The sequence below is a fragment of the Grus americana genome, chromosome 20, assembly GCF_028858705.1.
Source record: "Grus americana isolate bGruAme1 chromosome 20, bGruAme1.mat, whole genome shotgun sequence".
In the NCBI taxonomy this organism is placed as follows: Eukaryota; Metazoa; Chordata; class Aves; order Gruiformes; family Gruidae; genus Grus; species Grus americana.
The window spans coordinates 9,249,455-9,277,440 of NC_072871.1; the positions used below are offsets into that span (position 1 = coordinate 9,249,455).

At 47.2% G+C, this 27,986-nt stretch overlaps 2 protein-coding genes across 6 annotated transcripts; one reads left to right on the forward strand and one right to left on the reverse strand.

The window, feature by feature from the left end:
- Nucleotides 1-765: 765 nt before the first annotated feature.
- Nucleotides 766-15,255, reverse strand: MRRF (mitochondrial ribosome recycling factor). 5 transcript variants are annotated; one of them, XM_054848509.1, is made up of 7 exons: nt 14,935-15,062; nt 13,763-13,962; nt 13,161-13,316; nt 11,805-11,923; nt 8,828-8,919; nt 2,883-2,961; nt 766-1,297 (listed from the first exon to the last, which is right to left on the reverse strand). In XM_054848509.1, the coding sequence occupies exons 2-7, from the start codon at nt 13,935-13,937 to the stop codon at nt 1,220-1,222; spliced, it is 699 nt and encodes a 232-aa protein (XP_054704484.1). In that variant the 5' UTR covers nt 13,938-13,962; nt 14,935-15,062; the 3' UTR covers nt 766-1,219. The 5 variants fall into 5 exon arrangements, with proteins under 5 accessions (XP_054704484.1, XP_054704482.1, XP_054704483.1 ...); XM_054848507.1 differs by having other exon boundaries at nt 2,802-2,961; XM_054848508.1 differs by lacking the exon at nt 14,935-15,062 and adding an exon at nt 14,331-14,661 and having other exon boundaries at nt 2,802-2,961.
- On the forward strand, nt 15,141-27,986 carry RBM18 (RNA binding motif protein 18). The gene is made up of 5 exons (XM_054848511.1): nt 15,141-15,253; nt 21,270-21,396; nt 22,628-22,714; nt 24,546-24,631; nt 25,999-27,986. The coding sequence occupies exons 1-5, from the start codon at nt 15,141-15,143 to the stop codon at nt 26,156-26,158; spliced, it is 573 nt and encodes a 190-aa protein (XP_054704486.1). The 3' UTR covers nt 26,159-27,986.

A 27,986-nucleotide genomic window follows, 5' to 3' on the forward strand; every position in this document is an offset into this window, starting at 1 on the left:
AGAAATACAGTAATCAGCTGAAAGCAATTTACTGAGCCATGTAACTGCCCTGGGCTCGCCATTTTCCTTTATTCATTTATCATGGTAAGAGCTTTGGCCAAAATACACAAAGCAGAGAAATTGTTGACATGTGGGGCCCTAGCAGAGCAAATCCTTCATCCTCCTCCCCCTCCCCACTGCGCACAAACTAACTTTTTGGGAGTTGTTTATTTAAGGACTGTGGAGCACTTGGTGCTCTTTGAACCCAAATGCCTTGGGAGCATGGCTGGGTGCTGGCCACCACCTTCCCTCCTCTTGCCATCGCCCGAGGCTGTGGGGAGGCCGTTTGCTGCTGTCGGGAAGTACCTGGTGGTGGTGAGGAGCTGAGCTGCGTGATGTGCTCAGGGCCCTGTTCTGCTTCTACCTCCTCCACTCCTTAAAACGCGATACTGGTGGCTCGCATGGGCGTGCCGTAACTGGTCGGGGAGGACAGATGCTGGATTTGGAAAGTTCCTGTGTTGGCTTTTGGTCTTCTCGGTCCTGGCTAAAACAGCCATGCAGACAGCACCCGTTTCAGTTCTCTATCCATGAAGCCTAGGGAACTGCAAAGCCCATCTCCTCTGCCCACCACGCACCAGTTGGTGTCAAGCTCCCCCGTGCCTTCCAAGTGGCCGTGGCCAGGCTGCAGGTAACTCTGCTGGCCACCGCAACGGGCAAATGCTTCTTTTGGGATGCCTGAACTCAAGGGAACACACCAACTAGGAATCAACTGTCCCAAGGCTGCTCTTCCACATTCCGTTTTGACTTTATTGTAAGCAAAAATAAACACCGAGGTTCACAGCAGGACAGCACAGGTTTCCCTTATGCGTAGTCCTTGCTTCTGCCAGGCTGCGAGGTGCTGGGATGCAAACGGACTGGTGCACGAGGCGAGCAGGGCAGTTGTTCCTCCTGTGCCTCAGCTTCCATCTGGGAGCCCTTCCAGTTATAGCAGTTCCTGCTATTTTATTTTTAACCTTAGTTCACCCAATTCTGTTGCCATCTGTATGAAGAGCAGTGAGAAGAGTCTCCCCCCTCCCTCCAGTACAATCCAAGGTGGGGAATTGGAGCAGCCAAAGCACAGAGGTCTGGCAGAGTTGCCTCTGCCCATCGGCCGAGGTTGCTGCTCCAGGCAGGGATGGCCACCAGAGTCTGTGGCAGTCTGCTCTTGCTCGAGGGGGGAGTGTGTCCATAGGGATGGTGTTTATCCAAGCAGCTCCTTGGTCTTTGATGCCAGCAGCTTGTCCATCTCCGCTGCAGCGCTGTCTGCCATTTGCTGGATCTGTGGCAACATAGCAGAAGTCTGAATCGTGTGCTAGGTGAGGCCAGAGTTTAAAGGGAGTGACTGGATCACCTCCTGAAACAAAGCCCAAAGTCCTAATAAAACCCCAAATAGCGCTGGGGCAATAACTGGCTCTTCCTGGGGGCTCCCACCAGCCCTCAGTGGTTCTGTGCCAGAGAACAGGGATTGGCCAAAGGCTCTGAAAAGAGACTCACAACACAAACTCTGCCTGAGCTTCACAAGTGACTTGATCAGGTCCTTATTTAACAGAGTGACTTCAGGGGAAGGCAGAGTTAGAGCCCTGCTGGTGTTGGCATCAGAGAAGAGAGGGTTTATCTCATTACCTCCTGCAACCTTTCCACTATCAGAACAAACGAGGTAATAGCAGGAGCGCAGCCTTAGTACATGCTAAGAATTCACGCATCAAGTAACAGATCTGTTTATGTCTTGTAAAAAGAAATAAATGGCGATTGTTAAAGCCCTGCCCAGGATCAGGTCTCCTGGTAATGTGGGATGGACATGGCAAGCATGTAAAAGGGACCGAAATGTGCATGCACTTATTTGAGTGAGTGCAGATAAAGGCTGGAGCGCATGGGGGGTTCATGCACTAGTTTTATGGGACCAATGAAGATGCACTCGCTCCCAAGGTCCGAGGTATATGACAATGATCTTTCCTCATGCTGAAAAATCTGGGTGCAAGCAAAAATTAGGCTTGAGACGCTACCTCTACGAATGCAGAAAACCATCTGTCTGCTCTGGGAGAACTGCTTCCCAACAGGATTCAGTTACAATAGCATGGCCATTTTTCCTGCTTGCACAAATGCTCTGTATATCAATGTTTATTTTTGTGAGCACACAGAGAACTGTCCCAAAGCATTTGCAATGTATCTAACTTTAGCTGTTAATAAACAAACAGCTAAAAAGTAATGGCCTGCCTTCAGAGCCATCCATTCAGCAAAACACTTAAGCTTGTGCCTGAGTTTATGCCCAAGTAATTGACTTTAGTGACATCTGCTCTTAGGGAATTAGGCATGTGCTTAAGTATTTTCCTGAATTGGAGCCAAAAACTCCTAACAGAGATAATCTTGCTAGCCTTTTCATTAATAACAAACTGGAGCAATCTTCATTAACACCAGCTGTTTTGCAGTGGCCAGGCACTGTGTAAATGGTGGTAAAGCTATGGACGTGCATCGTTTTGCTCCCAAAGTTCAGCTGCTTTGTGCAACAATCCCTTGTAGTACAAAAGCTTTTGGGGAACTTTTTTTTGGTCTTGTGTCAGCTTACAGTGGTTCACGTCATAAATTTGGCTTTGAGACTGAGGCCCCAAATCTCACAAAGAAAAAGCAAATACAACAGCCATTGCTGACTCCAAAAATTCAGCCCGGGGCCACCCATTCCCCAGTCGGGTTCTCAGCGCTGGAGATTTGTCAGCAAGGGCTGGGACAAACACACCACTGAGCTGTGAAACATCGTGATATGGCAGAAGGAGGGGAAAAAAAATTACCTGCTTTTCTAATAGCCAGATTGTATCTTCAGACACTTTGTTCTTGCACTTCTTTACCTGGTTGATGCTTTTGCTTCTCACCTTTCTCAGGGCCTCTTTGGACTTGTTGGTGGACTGCTTGGCAAGCTTGGCCAGGCTCTCCCTGTGCTCTCTCGTTACCCTAGCAGTGGAGGGAAAGAAAAAACACCAAAAGGAAAAACAGCGTCATGTGTTGCACATCCAGATTTATTTTCTGCAATGGACTTTGGGTCAACGCAGTGATTCTCTTCGCGGTGGTACCTCTCTGACTGGTCTAACCAGAGCTGCCGCGCAGCACGGCTTGGTGCTGCACGGGGATGCCGAAAAGCCGCCTGTGTTAAGATAGGGCCTCCACGCAGAGCGAGCTCTATGTCACAAGGGCAGAGGGACTTCATAGTTCAGGGTGTGCTTTTATCCCACTTTGGTCCACCTGGGCGAATCAGCCACCTCTGCACAGTATTGCCAGGGCAGCACACCTCAGTGAAATAGTCTTGAGCCTAAACTGGAAAGTTCCCAGCACAGCCCTAAGCTGAGGGACTTGGACTGAATCTGACTCGGTTTATAGTTGTCACTGCAGTGCCTGAAAGTCATGCTGAAGTGTTCAGACTTTCATTATTTTCTGCTGCCAAAGCATCTGTGGGAAAGAGGGAAAATCCAGCTCCAGACCCCAGAGATGGAGCTGAAGAGTGTAATCCTGCAAAGCTGTGAGGAAACCTCCGTCACTTCCTGAACCTCAGTGTCATCTCCTGGCAACTGGAGAGCCTGAATTATATATCTGGAAGCTACAGAGCTTATGTTTCACTCAACCTTATTCTAGCTCATCATGACCAGGCTTTTCCACCAAGATGAGGTGAACACCTGTTTTGACAAGAGGATGCTGCTAGACATGGCTAGCCGCGAGTAACTCGGCCCAAGAGAACTTCAGCTTCACCTTCCCCCCAATGCGGGACCAGTTACTGCTGTGGTGCTGCAAGAAAATACTCAATTTTTCCATCCCAAACTAAAAACTGCAGGTGATTAGGGAGTCTGGCGCTCTGAATAAGGCACAGGAATGGCTGACGTGTCACCTCGGCTCTGGTAATGCTCCAGCACCTACAGCTGATCACTGTCAACATCAACTGCTAGCACTTAACAATAATATTTTAATTATTTTCATGGCTATTGAAGTTTCCAGACCTCTTTGAGAATGAAAAACCCCGGTGCGTTCACTGAGACTCTCTAGCAAGAGAGTGCCCGTCTGCTCACAGAAGGTATTGCAAAATAAACATTTCACAGGAGTATTTAGAAATTGGCTGCAACAGCCTGGGTCACCAAAACACTGAGGCCAAGACTCTTCCTGCAGAGAGCTCAGGAAACATGGGTCGAGGGCTCCCCGCGCAGCGTGGGTGTGCATTATGGAGAGGCTGTTGGGGCACGATCAGACCCTCAGCCCTTCCTGAGCTTGTGCCCAGCCCAGTGAGTCGCACACACGCCGATACCTTTCCCTCGGCAGCCCGGTCGCTCACAGCAGACATCTGCAGAGGCGCTGGCCTCTCGCCAGTTACCTTTACCTCACGGTGCAGGAGGGAATAGGCTTTCCAAAACTAGTTAGTAATTATAAGAATTCAGGATTGCTAGAAAAGCTGACAGACCTAGGGAGCAGCAACCCAGCCCCGGCATCCATGGTGCGCCCTCACGGTCACCCTGCCCTTGCCTGGGGGCACCCTATGGGCTCGGCTCCCCCGGCCCCATCCTGCTCCCTGCTGGGGGACAGCCAGAGGGAGATGGCCAGCGAATTTCACATGTGGCGAGAGGCTTCTGGTCAGCGCAGGCTTGAGCCTGGACCCAAAGCCTAATTAGAAGTGAGCAGGGTTACTTGTGGTTTCCTCCGCATCCCAGCATCGATGCCTTTAGGGCTTCTCGTGTTCGATCTCCCAGCCAGAGGTCCCGCGGCACATGCGAAACCAGCAAAGCCGGCTCACAAACAGAGGTCTGGGTGAGGTCAGATTCTCAGGCAGCTTTTTGGGGGGGCAGGGAGTCAATCCTGGCTGCTAAACTTGGGAGGACGGAGCTGGAAATCTCTCCCATCTCCTGCTGGGTGGCGAGGTGAGTCAGTCTGCAGCGGGGCTGCCTCAGCTGGGGGAGGCCGAGCTTGCCATCGGCTATTCGCCTCCCCGCTCCCGCTCAGCTTGTGTGAATTGTGCCGAGGGTATCGCTCGCCTGCTTGGGGCTGCCGAGCCTTTAAGGAAATGTTTTTGTTTATGCAGCGCTGCCAGATTTCCTATGCTTCTTGGCACGGGGTCACAGCTTTCATGCCTTCTTGTCTGTCTTTATTAACACCAATTTCTTTTTATCACTGCGCAGCGCCGTGGAGTTTCTCAGCGGGTTTTATGTTCCAGCCAGACTGTGTAAATTCTCAGCAATGCTACCAACAATGCCAGAAACGGACACTTTTTCAAGCAGATGCTGTTTCTGGTTAAGGAATCCATCAACACGAGCCAGGCCCATGGTTTCTAAGGACAGTTGTTTAATCCTGCCCCCAGATCTGGGACTTTTAAGCTGTTCTTAGGTATGTTTTCTTTTCTGTCTAGTAACCACTGCCCCTACCCCCTTTTTAAAGCCAAAAAAAGCGTGAAGTGAACCTGGGGAAGGGGTGCCAGAAGTGGGGAACAAGGACAAGGTCCCCCGCCTGTCGCCCCTTCCGCTCTCCCCTGGGGAACGCTGCTCTCCGCTCCAGCTCCGGGAGCAGCAGGCCCAAATCCTGCCATTCCCCCGGGGACGGTCCTGCCCTGCCAGGATCGGGACAGAGCCTGGTGACTGACGTGCCAGGGTGTTCAGAAACACAGACCACCCCACGGGTAACATCTCCTCTGTTTCCCTGTCCACCAGTGACCAGCGGTTTAAGCACTGTGACCCTTGGATGCTCCTTGCCCAGCACATGGCAGGAGCAGACCCACAGCGAGCACAACACAGGCCACGTCTCGTCTCCAACGCAAGACGTTTATGCGGGTAAGAATAATTTCTGTATCTCAAATGGTAGGAATTTCCTGTGAACGAGAGGGATCAGTTAAAGGAACGTAGGCTTAACTAGATACTCTGCATGCCTAATTGCAGATAAACATAGGGTGCAACGTATATTGCTCAACAAAAAGCATGCAAGAGGCTTCTGATGATGAGTGATCCAGAGCAACACAGCTCAGAAACAGCTTTGGTTTTTTTCAAATTAATTTTTTTGAGTCCTTTCTCCCCATAGTAGGTATCTTTGCATATTTCTTAAAGGGCAAAGGAAATAAAAGCTCACAATGAGTCATTAAACTTTAAAATGAGTCATCTGGCTTTCAGTAAAGCATGTGTAAAAATATTACTAATTTACAAACAATATCCAGTGTAACACAATGGGTCCAAAAAAGATGAATCTAAAAATGAGGCAATACCATAAAAGATACAAGGTCAGGTCAAATTCAGCCAAGAGATCAACCAATACAAATGTTCCCATGGCTGGTTTTATTTTTTTTTTTTTTTTTTTTTCTTTTTAAGCCCTCAGAGAATACTTTTTATACAAATAAATATTGCCTATGCGGTGCTGGCAACACAAACAGGCAAATGCCTTAGGGAGCAGAGGGGATCCTAGCAGGAAGCAGAAGTAAACACGAATGAAATGAGTGTATTTTTTCTGTTAAAACTGCAATGCAAAAACTAAACTAATAGAATAAATACTGAACAGTAAACTCCATTTTAAAATGCTCAGTTGAAACATTCTCGAGCACTGAAGCATAGCTGGACCTGCACAAGGTAAGATATGATGCACGTGTGTCCCGCTGATAGGTCAGACTAAAAAGTGTTTTCAGTAACAGGCAAGGAAAATTCAGGTTTGACTTTACTTTTACCATGCCTTCATGAAAGAATCAATCTCTGCAGAAACTGCACTGTGTCTTCATTTCTGATTTGTTTGCTTATTTTGCACACCTGCCATAATTCTGGCAAGTTCACTGCATCTGTCTGTCATATATTCTTTCCTAAACATCTTTAGAGAGTTGGGAAAATGGAAAACTTTGGAAAATTAGAAAAAGTAATCCAGGGATATAATATTAGAAGAGAGGACTTGTGTTATTTCCAACCTCTTTTGCATTAGAAGGTTTTAAAAGGCTGAAACTGTCCGCTTGTCTTTTTGATAAGCGGATGAAACTCTGAAAGACCCAGTCGTGTTACTAAAGAGCGAGTGAGAAAACAGGACTGGAGGTGCTGCAAGGGCAGACTGCAGGGCACGTCTCCCAGCCAAAAACCTCTCTACCTTGGGAGCTCCTGGGCTGTGGGAACCCTTTCCTTACGCACCAGGGGCTGGGAGCAGCAACCCTTTCCTCGCACACCAGAGGAACAAGGGAGCACACTAGGCAGATCTTCCCCGGGGAGAGAAGACCCATTTTTGCTCTGCAGCACCGCAAAAGATAGTGATAGACTGTACACGTTTGTTTAAAAAACAATATTATTTTTTTTAAGATTGGGATTTGCAGTTTCGGAGTTTCCTCCCCTGCAATTCATATTCAAGGATGACCCAAGTGCCCATTAACAATCAAACCACTGTGCAGCAACCCGGGAGCCTCAGCAATTATGAAGATAATGGTGCCCTCCTCCTCCTCTCCTGAGGAATGGGGGAAGGGTAGGGAGCACGGGGAAAAGAAAATCAGCAAATAGAATGATAATGTCATTCCCTCTCACTGACAGCAACGGAAAGCTGCAATTAGACTTCTCTGATCAAAATGCTAGATAAAATTCCACAGAATTTTTAAAGTAGATCTAAAGCGCGAGAAATACTTGGCTCGTCTTTACTGAGAAGTCACCTGCTTGTAAAATGCAGTGCACGTGCAAGGTGTGTGTGCGCACAGGCAGTGTATGGAGCCCTCTTTACCCTCAGTGGGAGTTGTTCACAGCACCCTGTAACCCCAGGGTGCGAGATCATGTACATTTGCATCTGCTCGGGGTATTTAGATGGTTTCATCCCGGCAGGGTCCGAGCACCCTCACGAACTCGTGAACTTTCCTTGCACCGCCCAAACGTGGGCAGAGCAGTGCTACTGCCCCTGTTACAGGCTGTGCCTATGCTGGCGAGTTCCGCAGCAGCGAACGAGCAGAGCTGCTGGGGGGTCTTGTTCCACACCAGGTCCAGCCTGTCCCAGGGACCGAACACGTGTGCGCAGTGGGGAAGCACTCGCTACGCTCCCGGGGTTACCTCCCTATTTAGCTTCATCTGAAAGGAACCCTGTTTGCAGGCAGAGGCCCCAGCATGCTGCAGCCCAAAGCAGGGATCATCAGGATCGCTTCAAAAGTGCTGTCCTGATCTGAACTGAAGCACTGATGCAGTGGCATCTCCTGCCTTGTCCAAGGGCTGGGAGACACCTGTGATGGGTGAAGGAAGTGATGCTCAGTCCTCGGCCAGGAGCAGCCTGCTTTTCTATCAGCCCTACACCACATTTTCCATGCAGCCATCAGTTATACAGTTATATTACACAAGACAAGGGAGTGCATTTTTCAGTCAAAGCTATCAATTTCCTCCTCCTTTCTTTCATCACTTCCTTTTAGTGTTCTCTGCAGCAAGGTGCTGTTCATCCCTAACACCACTGGTTCACTACTGTGTTACTGCTGGTGTAACTCAAGGGATTTACAGCAGGGCAGCAAAGAATCAGACCCTGAATTAAGGCAATACAGCTTCAAAAACCTTTGGCTGTCTCTTGCAAAGTGCTGCAGCCAGCTGGGACCAACGTTCCTCTGCAGGGGGAAGATAAAACCCAGTAAGACCAACAGTCAGATGCCAAAATGTGGTGACTTAGAGCTCAGACACTTGGAAAAGCTTCCACCAGATGCTTTTAGGGACTCAGATTTTTTTTTTTTTCTGAACCTGAAATATAGCTATTTGAAAAGCAGCTGCATCATGACATTACAGCAATCGTGTGTGCTTACCCTCTGAAGGGCGCTCACTGCAACCTATTGCGTTATCTCGCATGATGATGAACTTAGGCAGCCACCAATACTCACTTAGGAATCGGCACCCGAATTATTGTCCCATCCACTTCTGGGTTCAGGTTCATGCCGCTCTCCCTTATAGCCTTCGTAGCTGCAGCTGTGCTCTGTAAAACAGATCAAAAGGTAAAGGGAATTAGGAAATAATCATTCCCATATGCCAGAACTCTGTCAATAGTTGGCAATCCATCTCCACAGAACATGGAAACATTTACTTCTGTTACCAGTAAGATCAGGAAGTTACATTGGTGCAGAGAGCTTTGATCAAACCGAATGGGAAACTACGGCCGCGCTCGGTATCGGGGTAGGGGGACACGAAGGGGGGAGAGGGGAAGGGAAGCAACAACAAAAGAAAACTGTTTTGCTTCTTTGAAACTATTTGAACGGTTTGAGGCAACGCAGAGTGAAACCACAATAAATTCCCAAGGCATAGCCTGACTGTGGCAAAGGAGATGAAAGATTCTGAGCATTTAAAAATTCCAGTTGAATGTTTCCCACTAGAAATCACACAGTGCCAATTTAGAAACATTAACTAACTTAACCACTTCAGCACTACAACCTAACCACATTACGGCAGGGCAGTAGCGGTTGGCTGAGAAATAACGCCTGTGCCCAGCTCTGTGTTTATTTTACAGCTTATTACTTAGGATTAACTTCTCAAAACTCGACCGCCGCTGGCTGACGCTCTGCTTAAAGGGTGGGGTGTGCAGGTTTGCCTGATAACTGCAAAGTGATTAAAAGGCTTCATTCCCCATCCCTGGGTGCTGGGGTACCTTTACGGAGTGTCAGCCTTTACGGTTAAATCGCAGTTTGGCCGGGAGCTCCCGCAGCGCTCTGCCAGCTTGCTTCATTCTTGACATCGACAATAACGAGACCAAGTGAGTCTGTGTTCTTGTGGCACTCGTACGGCTTTTCCTACAAGGCATGTTGCTATTTCTGATACTTTCTCATCATTAATTTTAACTCCAGGCTGCTGCAGTAGACTGTATTTATGAAGTTCAGCTTTTGTCAACTGAGGCACAAACTAAAGCTCTGCATATTTGTTTAGGTCTCTGATGTGTGACATCACTGAATGAAATGAATGCTTTGCTGGTGTTTTGTAAGACATAACTGCTGTCCTCTAGAACACGACAAGGGCAGAGAAAATGTAACAGAGATGATCTCAGCATGTTAGGAATGTAAACGTGTTATTCTATGGACAGTGCTTGCTCTGTAGGAAGGAAATGCTCAGTAAAAGCTTTATTGTTTAATATATATATTGGAGGAGATAGAGGAAGGGGAAAATATTGCAATATTGCCTCCATGCTCTTGCAACCCATGAAATAAATAGCCGTGCTTAAGAAACCTAGTCTTATTCGGTTTTATAACTCTCGGGCAAACAGAATTTGGCCCTGCAGGTCCTTTTCTATGATTGTTTTCTTTCCCAGACTCTTCAGGCATTTTTATTTGCTTGTCAATGCCATGAAGTACTGCCTATATGCTGTAAATAATGACATCAAGTAAAAGCATCTGCAATGGTTTTAAAGAATTCAATCTATCCATGGAACAGCTATGGTATAAAAAAACTGCATTGAGAGAAATAGTTCTAGCTCAAATGAAAAATGGCCCTTTGGCTCAGAAAGCAAATGTAGGCAATGCTATATAGTGTGATATTTAATTTCTCACGTGCCCATTTCTCAGCCCAAGCTCCTGCTTGGACCCTAAGTCGCGGAGTGACTTCCCCAACCCTCTCAGCTCCGGCACGCCGAGGGACCTCAATGCACTTGCTGATGAGGGGCCTTCATTCTTCAAAGCCATTATACATACTGGATTCTATGCTGGATACACTTTAAGAAACACTTAGGCATCAAGTGCCTTACACTGACCTCCTCTGAGACTTTGCTGACTTAATTAATTGGGGAAAGCCTTTGCAAAATAAATAAAGATAAGCTTTGGCAAACCTCCAGACCTGGAGCGGGATGAATAGCTAACCTTGCGCTCATTACCGCTCCTATCTGCATGGCTCTATCTGCGTGAGCCCACTGCAGGGGATCACTAGTGCTTGATCCCGAGCTGGGATTCAGATTTGCTGCCTCATTTAGGAGCAAGCCTAACTAAGGCTCCTGCAGAAAATTCAGGGAAGTGGGCTTTCCCAGAGGCTAGGTCAAAGCACCTTGTTTGGGTTCTGACCTGCAGGCGCCGCCGAGGGAGGATCGCTAACCCCGGCAGTGCCTGAGGCAGGCCCTGTGACAGCACTTAGCGCGGGCCCAGCTCAGTCCTACCAGGGAGGCTTTGCAGAAGCTCGTAGGCTACATCAGCAGCTTCTTCCATGAGCTCTCAGGGGGCGTCACCAGCCCTGGGGATAAGTAAGTTTTAGAGGAGTTTGATGGTGTCCCCAGCACAAATACAGACTATTCCAACTACACGTCTGGTTTTGTGCATGGACACATCTTCATAAGGAACTGAAATGACAGAAATACAACAGGGCAGATGCAGCATCGCTTCCACGTCTGTCATTCAGGCGAACCAAAGGAGAGTGTGTGTGTGCTCAAGACTACCGGGTGCCATAAAAGCATGGGAAATGGGGAGACCTGGCAGGGCACAGTTTATCCACGCATCTGGTCCGCAACGCGCTCGGCGCAGCTTTGCAACCAACCTCTTGCGGATCCAGCTGACGGGGAACCAGTCCCCAGAGCAAACCGCTCATGCTGTGGCATGGATGTGAGCAACCGCAGCCTGATGGGCAGCACGTAACTCTCGTCTGACCCTGCGCCGCTGCATGTGAGGTGCTCTGCGCACCAGGCAGGGCTGGAGAATCGCTCGCCCCATGCAGTCGGCAGCAAAATACCGCTTCTGTTTTGTGTCAGCTGCGAAGTGACATGCAGCCCAGCCAGGGCTTTCAGCCCTGCCAGGCTTGACTGATTTTGTCTAAATGTTCCTTTGCTCAGCATCAACCTGTTTGTTCCCGTGGTAATTATCTCCCCTCACAATGCCTTTGGTAATGCATCCTTACCTCTGGAAAATTGGTCATGTTTACTATAATGAGCTGCGGTGACTTCTGTGAGATCTGCCCCAGCTGGTTCAGTGGAAACTTCCCGTCTTTTGTCATCACGATTATGTGATCAAGGGCCCCTCAAAAGAACCAAACACAGGGGAGTTTCAGTATGATACAGCAGTTCACAGCGACGCTGAAGAAAAATGCGTACGCAGTGTCCGACTTCCCTTCTGGTACACAAAACATAGATGTTACAAAAGAAAACAAAAAACACCATGTTTATTCAGACCTCAGGTGCTGTTTGTGTTCATGCATCCCCTGTGGTATTTGCAAGCTAAACATTTCAATGCTACTCCAAAGCACAAAAACATGAAAACAAAACTCTCGTTTGTTTTTGTTACTAGAATAGAAAAACTAAGCAAGACTGTTAAGAATTAAAAGGAAATCGTTATTTTTTAATTCTTAGAACTTAAAGAAAATCAAAATGTTGTTATAAAAATCAAGACACTATTGTCTTTAACTTAGCAGTGTTCTCTTAAACCCCTCATTTTTTTTCCCAAATCCCAAGAGGAGGTGTTGTACATTGCCTAATTTAAAGTATTCAGTTTCTCCCTAAGCTACTCTTAATCTGCTCTCTAGTTTCTGCTGCAAAATGTTAACAGGCCAAAAGACACATGGGACAAGAGGTACTTTATCAGTGCAATTAAAAAAAATACCTATGGTTAAAATAAATAGTTAAGAGGCTGAGCTACACTTTCCAACTCCATTAAAGACTGAAGTGCCCCTACCAGAGCTGGGGTGGTGAATGATTCAAATTTGGTCATTGTTTAATGTTAAATTTTATCCCTGAAACTTGATACTACTTACAAATACGTATGTTCAGAGTGTTATAGTAACTATAGCTTAGTCAAATATATTCACATTTCTTCCCAAAACACAAAATTCACTAAGTGAACAAGGCTTGTAAAGGTCACTAACCGCAAAGATGCACAGCAAAAAAAGTTTGTATATGCCAGACACCAGCCTGATGGCAATTTCCAAAAGGCTAATTTAATGGCAATTGGATTTTTCCTGCCCTACTGCACCATTAGCTGACAACCTGCTTCTTCATCACATCTGCAAACAGTTCAGTTAGACACTTTTGACATCTCCCACTTACAAAAGCTATTTCCAGGAAGCTATTAACAAAAATGGATTCTTCCTGGTCAAGCTCAAGGTGAAGAAAGCCTTTAGTTGGGGACATCAAGGTTGTAGTAATCGGGTGCCCAGTGAATAGCTCAATAAAAAGAAAATTAATTTTGAAAAAAATCAGAGTTCTCTGTTACTGGGACAGTATTTACAGGCAACAGAGCATCATACAAGAAAGTTACCAACCTGGTGAGGTTCTAACACTGAGATTTCTGCTGAAATCTTCTTTCAGAGCTTCTACCACTGCCTGCATGTCTTCATTGGTTTCCTCCAAATTGATAATATCATCAACTAGGGCAGCACTGATATTCACTCTGGCTTGAGTCTGCCCTTTACCTTTAGCTGCAGATTACACATAAAATTAATTTCTGTTTTTGTCAACAGTTAGTTGTTGCATTAGAAAGTAGACAGAAGACATTAAAACCACTGTTAGATTCAGAACTGAGTCAAAAATAAACCGAAGTAACTGTGTTTTTTAATGAGCAAATAGCCCAGCACTTGAGCGCATAAGCCAAAATATATTTGTAGGTCATGCTGTGTGCACCGACTCCAGCCTGGACTGTGACGAGCGCTCCCCACTGCCCCAGCGCAGCAGCAGCTCCATGCGGTCCCGCGGGAAGGGCTAAGGTTTGCTGGACGCTGGAACACCGTCAGGCAAACCAGCTCCTCCAGAGCTACGTTCTGCCTAAGTTAGATTGATGCTGGTACATGAGATTAAAGGGATAAGAAAAGAAATTCTGGCAGTTCTGAGGGGTTGCAAACACTAGGGAAAAGGCTGCTGCCGTTACCTTTTTTGGTAGCTAGCTGTCTGGTCAGCAGCACCTGATGGACACACTGCCTGCAGCCATCCAGGAGCAGGGCTGGGCAGCCTGCAGGAGCCTGCGGCAGCCCCCGTGTCATTGCGAATGAAGAACGATACAGCAGGGAAGGCAGATGACGGAAGCATCTTAGTGCCGTAGCCATCGTTCACAGCTCTTCTCCAACTCACCTGGAAAAGAGAAAAGGCAGGCGGTCCATTCAGCGTGCCAAAAAAAACCAGATTCAGGTCTTAGCTGTACGTCTCAGTGGAAGGTGACACTGCAGCAACGCGGGCAGCAGGCCTGGGCGTACCGCAGTGACCCACGGGTAAATTCAGAGGAAGGGCTCGGTGGCAGCCAGCCTGTACCCACGTTATCTGTGCGGCCTTGGCACACCCGTCCAGAGGGGCACGGGCCCGGGACGCAAAAAACACGTCTACTAAGCAGGAACAACTCGTCAAAATATCTGGTATTTGCACATCAGCGGAGTAGAAACTTGAATTTCTGTCACAAGAGGTTTGAGGCCCGAACCGCCCCCCCCCAGCTCCCCCGAATTTACAGGATTTATTTCAGCCTGGGCTCTTCGGGGCTCGGAGGCGCTACCGCAGGCCGCGGTTCTGCTGCGCTCAGAGCTGCACAGACCCAGACGGAGACGCGGGTCCCTCTGGGACAGGGGCGCGACCCCCGCGGGAGCCGGGAAGCTGCCGCTGCCGGAGGGACCGGCCTCTCCCCGCGCTCCCGGCCGCGGGCTCCCCTCCGCCGCTCCGGGGGCACCCAGCCCCCGTGCTCGGGCACGACGACCGTCTCCCCGTGCCCTCTGCTCCCCGAGCCCGGCGGCGGGGACCGCGGGGGGATCCCGGGGCGCCGCTGGGTCCCGGCCCCGCCACACGTGCGCACAGGCCCCGCCCACCGAGACCCCGCCCCGCTTGTGCCCCGCCCCTTCACCTGACCCCACCCCCGGTACAAGGCCCCGCCCCGTTGGCCTCCTCTCCTCGGGAGGCGCCGGCCCCGCCCCGCCCGCGCCCCCCCCCGATGCCCTGCGGAGGCCGGGCTGCCCCACCCGCCGTGCCGGGCCGTGCCGGGCCGGGGACTGGGGGCGGTGAAGGGCAGGGGGGAGGGCGGTGAAAGGGAGGGGGAGGGTGGACGTCCGCCGCTTCGCTCACCGTCGCGCAGCCCCTCGCGTTTCAGGCAACGTCATCGGGCCGCGCCGTAGCCTTACGTCATACATCGGCGCCAAGGGCGGGGCGAGGCCTGCGCGAGGACGGAGCGGCCGCGGCCTGCGCGGTCCCGCGGTGTCATGGTGAGTACAGCCCCGGCCCCCGGCCCGCTGTGCCCCCCCCCCGCTTTCACTGGTGCCCTCCGCAGAGCCATGGAGCCGGGTCGCCAGACGCTGCCGCTGGAGAACGCCTCCATCCTCTCCGAGGGCGCCCTGCAGGACGGGCACCGCCTCTGGATCGGCAACCTCGACCCCAAGATCACGGAGTGAGTCACTGTCTGCGCGGCACCACCTCCCGGTACCACCTCCCGGTACCCCCCGGCAGCGGCCCCGCCTCCCCCGGCCCACCTCCCCCAATCCCTCGGGGGCGCCGCCTCCCTCCCGCCACCCCGCCCCCGGCAGCGGTACCGCACCCCCGTTACCCCCCCCCCGGCAGCGCAGCACCCCCGGCCGTGCCACATCTCCACTCCCCAGCCCTTGCTGACCCCGAGGGCCCGGCGTTAGGTCCGAGCGCTGCCCACCCTCCGGTGCGGGACGGGTGACAGTCTGGGGGACCCGATCTGGGGGCGCCCCCGTGCCGGGAGGGCAGCGCAGGCTGACGTAGCACATCCCGTTCTTACCTCTGCCCCGCAGTGAGGGGGGACGGTCACCCGCTCCAGCAGGTTTGCCAGCTGGTCCCAGCTCCCACGGCCCTGCGTGGGCAGCCTGGTGTCAGCTCGGTGCCACTGGCTGGGTGGCCTGAAGTGGGTGTGGGAGTGTCTCCAGGGCTGTGCTGGCCCCACAGACCGAGGGCCTCAGAGACGGGCGCTTAGCTACCACGTAACAGTGGTCTGCCGAGCCAGTGCTCGAGCTGGAAACCCAGGAATTAAAAATATCTTTGTTTCCTAAACTAGGGAAATGTTAGAATACTAGGTTTGAGATGCTCAGGGTGACCAGGAGGCTTGTTTTGTTACTTTGCTGGTGTCAGCAGTGGGATTTCGGTTACAAGAGGAGAGTTACTTGAGTAGCTGTGTAGTAACAGAGTAAGGTACAGCGTGACTGGCTGCTTACGGTGGATAAGTGCACAAATGAAATACGTGTGTGTATGCATTTTGTGTTTTCTCCAGAGTACAGACAATTACTTTCTGAGCAAACATAATATTTGAACAGCTAAATTGTCAAGGAAATATGACTTGCTGTCCAATACTTGGATAGTGTGCTGAGTAATCAGTAGGTTGTATTAAAAAAAAAAAGAAAAACCACAAACCAAAACAATTTGGGGTTTATACACTTCTAAGAAACAAGCATTTTTGATTAACTATTGTATATGTCTGTCATGGAATACTTTTTCTTCCTGCTTCTTTTTGTGTGCGTGCAGGTGCTAGGTTTTTATTCTAAATGTGGTTCATCTTAACAGAGCAGATTTCTAATAGCCTCTAAATGGAATCATTAATGCATTGTGCTTTTCAACCATTCAGCTTTGGGTGGTTTCTGCATTAATTACCATTTTTATCCCACAGCTATGTTACTCTGGTTTGTCCACATTCACTGACCATGTGAAATTAGATATAGGAGTTCTCGAATGCGTTGTTTGCTGGGTCCTTAAAGATTCGGGGAACTGGGTTAGTGTGAGGGGAAGAATAGTGGGCGTTTGTAAATGCATTAGATCCTTCACTTCCCAGGGTGATCGTTAGTGGTGTTTTTAAAGACCCTTTTAGTCTAGGTTGTTCCTCTGTATCTAGGCCAGACAAGTAATAGCTTTATATGGCAAAATCTACTGTTTTCATAGCTTAGGTGAAATGAGTTTTATGGGTTTCAGTCGGCTTCTTGCAGGAGCAGGCTGTTTCTTTTCGAATAACCTCTTGCAGCTGCATGAATTCAGCAGCCTGGGCGTGGGGCACAGCTGCCCTGGTACCCTTGCTGCTGGGGACCGTGTCTAGAGCAGCATCACGGCTGTGGGCAAGGGGCTTCATTCTCCAGCATCATCAAACCTAGAGTGCTTCTATGCTGCTAACCGTGTAAAGTTTGCCCAGTGATGAATACCAGTGCTTGTTGCTTATTTCAGGCTTTATAATTCTGTGTCTTGGTTTTGGTTTTGCTTTAAAAGTGGCTATTCTCTCCTGCAAACTATATCGTAATCTCCATTTCCTTGTGAATAAAAAAGAGGAAGTTCCTTTTAACACATTCTCAGCATAGAGAGAAAAAGTGCAGTTCTATGTCAAGTCAGTAAGTTTCTATAAATCATCTTGACCCTTACTTTCTTATCTCAAGGGCTTGCATCTCTGCTTATACTTGCTCATCTGAATTATCCCTGTGGAAGTTACTAATCACATGACTCAAAACACACCTGAAAACTAAATAGCTGCTGCTTCATTTGCTGCTGTTATCTGATTTTAAAGGGTTGCCCCTGCAATTTCTATGTTAGATTTGTTTAAGACGGAGTAAAGTTGATTGAGTTGTTGGCAGGGTTAATAACTGGTTGTGACTTTCTTGAGCAGAAATGAGTTCAGAAAGTCTTGAATTAATCCAAGACTTCCATTTAGAGAGCAACCTATAGCTGCAATCAAGCGCTGGGGAGTTAATAGGTAACATACACATTTAAGCACAAGCTGCAGTAATAGGAATTTATAAATGTAGGGCTGCCCACAAATTACAGCATGCAAGTAGATGGCTTATGGGAGGCTATTGCATATACCGAGCAACTGTGACTCAAATGGGAGTCTCAAAGGATCTTGAACGCTGACATACCCTGCATACTAGGGTATGGTGGGTCTTCTGGTGGGCATTCCTCCTTACCAGTAATGTTTGTTTGGGTCGCTTTTCTTCTCTTATCCAGCACCCTTAGAGAATTGTTCTGCCTGTGGAAGAAGATAGTATTAGGAGTCTGCTGAGTGTATTCTTAGCAGCTGGAAGGAGGTGAGCTGCCACCGTAGGACCACACAGCTGTTTGTGACGTGGAACATCTTCTCCAGGCACTTCTGATGCTGAGCGATCCCTGCTGTGGGACCTGCCGTGGCAGTGCACAAGGAGGGCAGCAGATGGTCGGTTCTGGTTTGGTATCACTGAGCAAGGAAGCCGTGGAGTCCTCTCAGCATCACTCTGAGCACTGCATGGCGCAGCGTTTGTCCCCCAGCTGCGCAGTGGGTAGGAGATGTGCTGTGGCACAGCTGTTTGTTCACATCACCTCTCAGCGCTCCCATCCTGTGGGGAAAAAAAACCTCGTACTTCGGTTATGTCTCCCATGTGGCAAGCAGAGTAGGACTGCCTCCCCTGCCCATTCCTGTTTGTAAAGCTTTGTGAGACTTTTCAACACTTTGGACAGACAAAATTTAATTTCCAGCTCTACAGTTACACATACATATTATCTAGTTTCCAGTAGCCTTTGAATGACCATTCATTTTCCATAGGTATGAAGTAGCGGGTGTTCAACTTCCTTGGCTGTTGTGCTGCTTGTCTAGGATCCCATCTTGATGAGTCTCACCTAGAAAACAATGTGTGCATAAGTTGTTGTTACAGACTCCTACTGACTCCCAGTGGGGCAAAATTCTTCGCAATAATAGGTTTCGCATGTGGCCCGGTACCTTCATGGTATCCTTGGGACAGCATTGTTCAGAGGAAGCCTTGCCTGTGTTTGAATAGCGCTCGGGGTGCCAGGAGGAAGAGCGGAGGAAAAGGAAATGGGGGAGCTGCTGGTTTGTCTTGCATTCACATCAGATGACAGGAAGTGGAAATTGAGGTTGGCTGCGGTGATCTGTACGGCACGGCAGGGCCACATCTGTGCAAATAACTTCCAAAGTCTGGATTACCCAAGCCATTGCCATAGTAAAGCTTTTTACATGTTCTCCCTTGTTTTGTTTTTTTTTTTCTAAAGCTTCAGGTTTTCCATGGCAGATCTTCCTTCAGTACTGAAGTCCTCTCGCCTTGGAGAACTACTTGTCAAGTTACTGTTAATGCCGTCACTGTATGAACAATAACAAATCATTATCACAGCCTGAAACTTTTAGTTATACAAGGCTTCAGTTCTGAGCTGTTCCATGGAGAGTAGGTGACCTGCAGTTGTAAAAATTGCACACGTAGTTGGAAAACAGCATTTGCATCATCCACGGTCTAAAGAGTCTAAAAATAGATTACATAAGTTGTTTCTAGACTCTTAATGAAATTTGTTTTAAAGGACCAACTACCACTGTGCTGCTAAGAAAGTGTTATTTGAATGCGGAGGTCCTCAGAAAAAAAACCCACCCCCCAAAGTATTACTTTTAGTGAGGCACCTGCAGGGGTTTTGGGTTTGCTAAACAGAATGCATGAGAATCGAATGCCCTTCCACTGCCTCTGTAATTGCCAGAAGTGGAACAGCATTCTAGTGGTAAGCACTTTATTTCCATACTGCTGGAATGGCAAGTGCTTTTTGTAGCAGTATGGTTACAGAAACAAACCTGAGGTGGGTTTACATATTTTGGAGTCTCTGAAAGTTCAACATGTGGGGTTTTATATATATCACATGTCTGCAAAGTTACTGTTTTTACTTGTACATCTGTGACTGTTTGTTGGTAGCTTGAGGTGTGATGGTGAAACTTGGCTACTGTGTACCCAGCTGCTTTTTATTTTTTTTCCCCTGCTCTTGCTTTTCTGTCTTCCTTGCCTTCTGAGCAGAGACTGAGGGTTCGTAGGCCTCTTGGAAGACCGCATTGCTTCATCTGTATTCCAAAGGATGTAGGAAGCCTTCCATAATCAATAACAATGTGTTTATTCCCCTGGGAGATCACTTGGCCGTTCTGCACTGCTCGTCTGAACACTTGCTGCACCTTCACCTCTTTAAAAGTGCATATCCTGAATGTCCACCGTGACCCATCCTGTGAGATGACTCACATTCCTGGAACTTTCTTGCGTGGCTCCTGAAGCTTAACAAAGGGCTATGGCCCTTCTCAAACATCCTATCAGGCTTTATTAGGAAAAATGTTGTCTGCCTTTCCCATTTGGACTATCCCTAAAGTTGCCTGATGCATTTGGCCATCTTGGGCCACTACTGGTCATTCTGTCTGGACGTGCAAGGTTTCATCGAGTGCCTGGTGGTCCATGTGCACGTTGAGTTATCCTGGTAGGCTTTCAGATCACTGAGTGTTATCTTGCAGGCTGAAAACTGGGCTTAAACTATGCGGCTTGCTAACAAATGCTGTAGAGCTGATCAGGAGATGAGTCCTGACTAAGACACCCTTATTAAACCCTTAAACAATTCTTAAACTCTAGGGATGGGGTCAGGCAGTGAAATAGTAACAGGTGTCATTTTCCTTCTAGATCAGCTAGTGTTATTAAACACTTTGATCCAGGGAACAGAAAAGCTGCAAAGAACTTTCAGGATTAGATGTGGCCTGTACAACAAATGTGCTCCTTATTTTAAGTTGCTTAGTGCACTAGATACTAAGCAGACAGATTTACTCTGGCTTTTCCCAATTTTATTGAAAACAGCACACTCCCCGCTGGATGGCAGGAAAATAATCGGCTAAATAAGTATCTGACTTTCATGTGTGTGTCGCTGAAAAGCTGTCTGAGCCAGAAGCACTGGCAGATTTGGCCTGGATGATACTGAGGTCTGTCTAGTGCCTTTTTTTTTTTTTTTTTTTTAATTCCTGGTCGCAGTTTGTTCTGCTTGTTCCTCTGTCTTCCTGCTTCCCTGGCTCTGCCAGGCGAGCGGGAAAGTGGCTGCATTTCTGTATGGCCACGTCCTCGTCAGTGCACTGATACTGCGTGGCACAGGGAAGGGATGGACTGGCAGTGCTTGTACAGGGGGAAGGGCAGCAAGAATAGGAGGGATCCTGAGGGATGCAGCGTGCTCTGGACTATGGGCTGGGGCTGCTTGTGCAGGGAGAGGAATACAGGGGATGGAGCTTCAGGCGGTCGCGTCAGGGCTAGGGAAGGGGAGACATGATCTTCATGCTTGAAAGTAGGTGTGATTTAGAGAGGCAGGAGGCAAAACCCTCCCAGACCCCCAGGGAGCCATTGCATAATTCTCCAAAAGCTGACTATTAATAGATCTTCTGCATGCCCTTCAGCTGGCACTGCTGGGAGGGAAGCTGTGTGCCTCAGGGTTTTGGAGCAGTCGCTGATCACGCAGGGCAGCTCAGAGCTATGGGTGCTGAGGGGTTGCTGTACGGGGTACCCACCTCTGAGGGTGTTTGGGAATACACGTATGACACAACTGAACTGCTTATGTTTGAAATGTGTGTGTGTGTGTGTTGGGGGGTTCCTCTCTATCTCCTCACTTTCAAAGTGGTGAAAGGTGTCGTAAATGTCTTCTCTCCCCTTCAGATACCACCTTCTCAAACTCCTTCAGAAGTTTGGCAAAGTAAAGCAATTTGACTTTCTCTTTCACAAGTCTGGTGCTCTGGAGGGGCAGCCGAGGGGTTACTGTTTTGTGAACTTTGAAACCAAACAGGTACGTTGCTTTTACCTAAAATTCTGATTTAAATGACTGGCTTCTTTCCCCATCATTTTTTATGTCAATGTAAAGCTAAAACAGGAATGGATAAATTAAATACCTTGTCTACACAAACCCACAGACTCTTAACAGCTCCACTCCGTGACAGCCGCTCTGTGACTGCTCCTGGAAGTCGCAACAGTGATTTCCTTTCTCCTCTGCTGTCTTTTCCTGAATGCTGCTTTCTAATGCTAATTGGAAAGGGCCAGTTCTTTGGTCCACTCTTGTAGTGAGCTCCTGGACTTGTATCATGGAGATGCTGTGATCCACATGGAGCTTTGCATCAGCCTGAAATCCAGAACTGCTCTGAAGTACTCCTAGGTTTTCTTTTGGCTTCATGAATGCACAAACACCAACTTGTGCGATGCTGCCACATATACGTGACACATATGCAGTATCCTGGAGTGAACTGCCCCGGCTGTCCATTTGGGGGTTTAGGTCTTGTTACAAATCAAAATTTCAAGTCATGCTCACCTGCAACATCAGAGTTGTAGTTATTTTGTCATAATTCTGCTAGAATTATTCAAAAGTTAGGAAGAACAGCGTTGGGAGATTGCTTGTGGTTATATGACCTCATCTTTTTGCTGTACAGTTGCCGATAAGGATGTCACAAGAGCCCTGACACAGTCTGTTAGCTCTAGCATTCACAGCAAGGTGGAACAGCGTTGCAACATAAATCTTCCAACTGCTGCGAGTCAAGTTTTATGGGAGTGTCCCAAAACCGAGATTCCGCTGCTGAGCCTAGAACAGGACCAAGTGGATAAAGTCCCCAGTGCGCATGAGCAGGGTCTGGAATAAGCATAGATTGGTGTTAATGAGACACATGTAATCACTGTAACAAGTCACAGTATCTTCTAGAGAAACTCATGTAGCATAAACCTCCCTCAGAATGCTGTTCCTCTGTGGACCAGTGGCCTCTGTTTGCTATTTTCAAAACTCCTGATCATGTTCCCCATTTCCTCCCCCCAAACAAGTGGAAGAATAAACCAATAAGACCGGTAAGTCTGCTTACTCAGACGTTGGAGTCTTCCAAAGATATTCCTGGATTGGGATACAATGGGATAAACTTTCTTTGCTGTCAGTTAGCTGTACTTACAGAAGACTGATTAACAAAGAAAAAAGGCTTTTTACATCTGAGTCGGTTTTGACTAAAGCCTTGGTTTGTTTATTGAACTGTCTTCCTGTGCAGGAAGCAGAAAAGGCGATCCAATGTCTCAATGGGAAGCTGGCCCTTTCCAAGAAATTGGTGGTGCGGTGGGCACATGCACAAGTCAAGGTAAGCTCCTTCTTGTTGTAAATAAGATTTGCTTTTAATTTGCAAAATTGAAAAACTTTAAGGAACAATTCTTATCAAGGCTGTCTTAGCCTGGCAAGATAATTTCAGTCTGTCCTAGGAAATAACTCTCACAGAGAGGGTATTAACAATCTACTGCTTCTCTTGTCTACCCAAACTGTGCTGGATTAGCTGTGAGTAAGAACAGGCCATTTAACCTGATGTTCTTTGTAAGGGAGTTTCTGATCAGAGCGGTGTGAACAGATTACTTCTATAAATGTCCATGTCTTAACTTTTCCCAAACTTGGTGGGTGTGTGGCTGAAAGTTTGAATCCTTCCCTTTGTGGTTTTGCTTCCTTTTTGGATAGGACCTGCATGGAAATTCCCAATTACCAAGTACTTTGTTACTTTGTTCCACTTCTGAAAGCGCTTATGAGGCAGCAGCTCTAATTACTTCTAACTTTAAAGCAACATATTTCGCATCTGAGCTAAATATCCTTTTATCGCTTACTCTGTCACATAAACCATTAAGTTTTTAATATTAACTTAGGCAGTAGCTTCTGGGACATCCTTGTTTTAATTTTTTTAAATTCTTGTCTTGTTTCTCCTGCAGTTATTTACTATCTGGTATTTGATAAAGCAAATTATTTTGAATAACTTCTTTGCAGATAAATGGATTTTGGGGGAGGCAGAGGGGGAGCTGCTTGTTGCTATTTTCCTTTGGGTAGTTTGCTTTTAGCATGTGTGGATTTTCTACCAGCAGCTTTCTACCCTTTCTCTTATCAAGTATACTAGTGCATGTGTTTTGGATGCTAAAAAAAAAAAGAAATGCGTAGCTTCATTAAAGGAGACCACGTTGTTTTAATTATTGGCTTCAAGGGCTCCAGGTTCTTGTCAGCATATCCAAGCTTGTGCAAATGCAGTCTCCATTTTCTTTAGCTCGTAGCTACTAGAGCTAAAGAAGCCACATGCTTCCGGATGCCTGAGGAATGATCAGGCCATAAAAGGAGTTTCAGCCAGAGGAGCGAGTGTCCGCTCAGCTGGGAGTTCAGCGGGGTAGCTCAGTGCTTGGCTGTCCAGGGTATGGTGAAGAATGTGCATAAATAATCAGTTTAGTTTGCATGGCATTTTCTAATCCATGAATGGAAAGATTTAACAACACAAAACTTTGGCTTATTGTAACAAGTGTTTATTTTAGACAATACCAGCATCATGCTAAGTGGTTTTAAGATGAGTGGCCAAGGCTTACCAGACACTGTTGGTCTGAGCAGCTCTGCTGAAAAACAAACCTGACTTTGTGCCAAGCGAAATAAGGAAGCAGAACACTGCAAATAGTTCAAGAGGCCCGTTGCCCACAGAGATGACAGACTCACAAGCTGCTTTCTACAGAAAGAAGGTGGTTCCTAACTGGTCTCTTTTTTTCTTCTCCCAGCACCGCACAATTCTGTGCAGCCATGTGCTTGGGTTACCTTCTGACTCTGCACAATGTCTGTATAAAAAGCGTAGTAATACAGTACAGTAGTTACCTTAAAAATTTACCATCTTTACTTTATGCCTTATACAGAGGGGAACAAGAAGTGATAAGACAGGATAAGGTTTAAGGATCCATAGTACAATGTATATAAGTGTTCAGCATCAGAGTCTATGTTCTGTGTTGGTACTAAACAAATATTATGGTTGAAATTTGTTTCAGTGTTTGGCCATCGAAATCATTCCTAGCAAAAGCTTCACAAAATCAGAGGTGATGTTAATCCAACATTAAAGTGTATCTGTGGGCAAATGCTTCTTTGTTCGTAACTCCAGCTGACTTCAATCCTTGCTCTCTTGTTCGCAGAGGTATGATCACAATAAAAATGAGAAGATCCTTCCAATCAGTCTGGAGCCATCCTCCAGCACGGAGCCGCCCCAGTCTAACTTAAGGTAGGGGAATGGGGTGAGCGAGAGGTGACCAGGTTGTGGGAGTGGCGGGGAACTAACTTCTTCCATTTCAGTAAGATCTAGAGTTGTTGGCATTGTGTTTGTGCTAAAAATCTAACGTGGCAGAAAAGCTGTTTTTAGAAGGGGAGCATGCTGCAAAGTCATTTGATGTGGGACACTTCAGACTCGAAGTTCAATTTTTAACACATGAAGTGACTAGGGCAGCAGGAAGGAAAAGAGGAAAGGAGGGGAATTGGGAATGTGTAACATTCCGGCTCATTTGGACAGAATGTGCTTTGCCCTTTTTCATATGAATTTCAGTGAGAGGTTTTGTACTGTATTAACTTGATCGAGCAAAATGCTTATGAGCAAAAATTTCTATTATGGTGCTAAAAGATTAAAACAACATCAGAGGTATTACCCCCACCACCACCAGTGTTAGGGGTGGTAGGGCTTCTCCATGGGATGTGGTTAAATTCTCCAGCCTCTCTGTTTACCGTGTGGTGCTGCTTTGCCAATTCACAGTTTGATTGAAAGGATATGTGATTTTACTTCTGTGTTCTGTCAGTGGAACCCTATAAGGAACTAGGACTGGGGATAATGAATTTGCCTACAGATAAAATGAGCTTGGAATTCAGAAGTGACACGCTAGGAAGTAATGAGCAGGGAGACTTGAGTCATGCGGATTGTTAGCTACGTCAGTGGCACAAAGGAGTTGTTTGAGTGAGGATGGATGCTGCAAGAAGCCATAGCAGAGAAAGAAATGTTCCTCGGTCCATACCCAGTGGAGAATAGTGAATAACAAAAGTCCCAGAAATTTGGGGTGTAACCTAGGATAGCTTCTCCCTTTGGGATAAACCCTGCTAATGCTGAAATAATGTTTCTTCCTGACCTAATTAGAGTCTGGGGTTTTCCCATCCTGAGCGGTCTTGTAGCTGGGAGGAAGTCTGGCTTTCATTTCTCTGCTGTTTCCAGCAGCCTCGTCTGAGCTGCGCTCTGCTGCACATGCTCAGACCTCTTTAAATGACATCATTATACATGAAGTAGGAAGCCTTGTTGTGTACTTGTCTCGCTCAGTGTCCTCAAAGTGCTGAGTAGGTGCAAGGACCGTTATTTTGTGGTGCTGTGATATATCTTGGAGGACCTTTCCTAAGCAAATCCATGCCGAGGATTGAAATGAAATAACGTGGGCTCTAAGCAGTAGATTCCTGCCTCCCAACTTCACACTGCTTGTGAATGGAGCGGTGGGGGCTGGCTAGCCTCTCCTCGTGTGACTAAGTATTCACATGTCAACAAAATCTCTGGATTGCTGTAGTCTGATTCCATGCTAAGATCAAGCTCACTTTCTCTCCTGCTTTTCCTCTTTCCAGTGTCAGTGCAAAAATCAAGGCCATTGAAGCCAAGCTGAAAATGATGGCGGAAAATCCAGATGCGGAATACCCAGCAGCGCCTGTTTATTCTTACTTCAAACCACCGGATAAGAAAAGGACTACTCCTTATTCCAGAGCTGCCTGGAAATCTAGAAGATGATGCTTATGAATGGATAACGGTGTAAAGAAACACTGCTTTGTATACCTGGAGTCCTCCAATGCTTTTGTACTTTGTAGAGTGAGAAGGAAACCACCACCTGAGCACAGCACTGCTGTATATGGCACAGTGTTTTGTAGCACCTTAGGTGGTCTGCTGAATGCTCCTTGCTGCCAGCGCAGCCTCGCAGCTGAACGCTGTTCAGAAAAGTAGATTCCCTTCAAAGCCTCTGATGAACACGCAGACAACCTCTCGTTAGTGTGCATTCATTAGCAAGATTAGAAACAGTAACCAGTGTATGGAGTAAAGCACATCCAAAAATACTCCATTTAACTGATTACTTTTTAAAGTATTTTTGAACAAAAAATATTCCGATTCATGTTTTTAATGGCGGGGAAGCACTTGGTTTTGATTAACGTTCTGTAGTTACCATGGAAAACTTTTTCATCTCAATAAAACTCATTTTAAATAGATTTTTGCAACACTTCTAGTAACTGCATGCAATATTTTATATGCACCAAAGCAAATTTATTTTGCGTTTTGAGTTGCAAGCTTTCAGATATTAGTTTATGAGATGGTAACCTTGAGATAAGTCATGACACAGCACAGGTTTTTCAGTGTCATTTAGGCTCTAGGTATGTGCCTCCGTGTAGGAATTGATGTATTTACACACTGCTGAGGTCTGCGCTGTGCCATAAGCTTCAGAGCGCAGCAGTGGCATATCTGATGTTTGTGTTCAGTAATCTCCTTCAGTGGTAGCTCTTCATAAACCAGATGTGACAGCGTGAGAACAGTACTGCAGCCTCAGAGACATCTGTCAAGCACATGACCTCAGCGTTTGCCCATCAGCCGGTCCAGCTCCTGGTTTTCACTGGCTGGTAAAGGTACTCAGTTGCCTCTTGGTGTAAAGTGGCACAAGCGTTTGTGGTGAAATGGCTCTACTGTGTGCTGAGGGTTACCTGCACCAGGCGCTTAACTTGCAAGTCTAACAGATGGCATTTCACTTCAACCGTTTCATCTGCAGCATGTTCTTCTCCCTAAATGTTGTCTGCGAAATAGAAATCTGAGGAAAAAAACATTGGCAGTGTTTTTGCCTTAGTACACACAGTGCTGTGACTGCATGTGCAAGGGAGGTGTTGGAGAACGTGTGCGCTCGGGGCTGGGAGACGCTGGTCTGATTTTGTCGATGTCTGCTCTCTAGTCCTTTCTACGGTGAATCTTTACCTTGTCAGTCACTCAAATTGCTTCCCCAAGCTGTTTAACAGTGGTCTCAAGAGGAGGACAGTAATTTTTAAGCAGCCCCTGGTTTCTGTACGCAGGTGTTGCTCACTGGCATAACAAAGTAAGGTTTGTATTCCTGCAGTGGCGCACCTACCTCCAAGCAGAGCACGCTTCCTGCTTCTGAACCGAGCAGCTGGAATGGAGCTGTGCGTGTGTGTGATGAGGGATGGATTGTTAAAAGCCTGAATTGTTCAACAATAGGTCTCGTGCTGTTAAATATTTGCTTTCTAGTTTTTGGGTACCTGAGCAAAGAGAAAAGTAGTATCACTGGGAGTTTGTACCCTTTTGAATGTCAATAACACCCGTTTACATTCCTCTGTGAACAGCCTGTGTTTTGTTCTTGCGTGGTCTAACGTTTGTAGTCTTCCAGATCTGTATCTGTGTTATTTAGAACAGCAGTCAATTCTATTTCTATTAGGGATTTAGAAAATACCTAAATTCAAATCAGGTATGTGGTTGTGTTCCCATCAGAAACATACTTTGATATTTATTTATATTTAAATACGATTTGTTGAAATTCTTATGGCTCTAAATAAACATTTAAAATGCA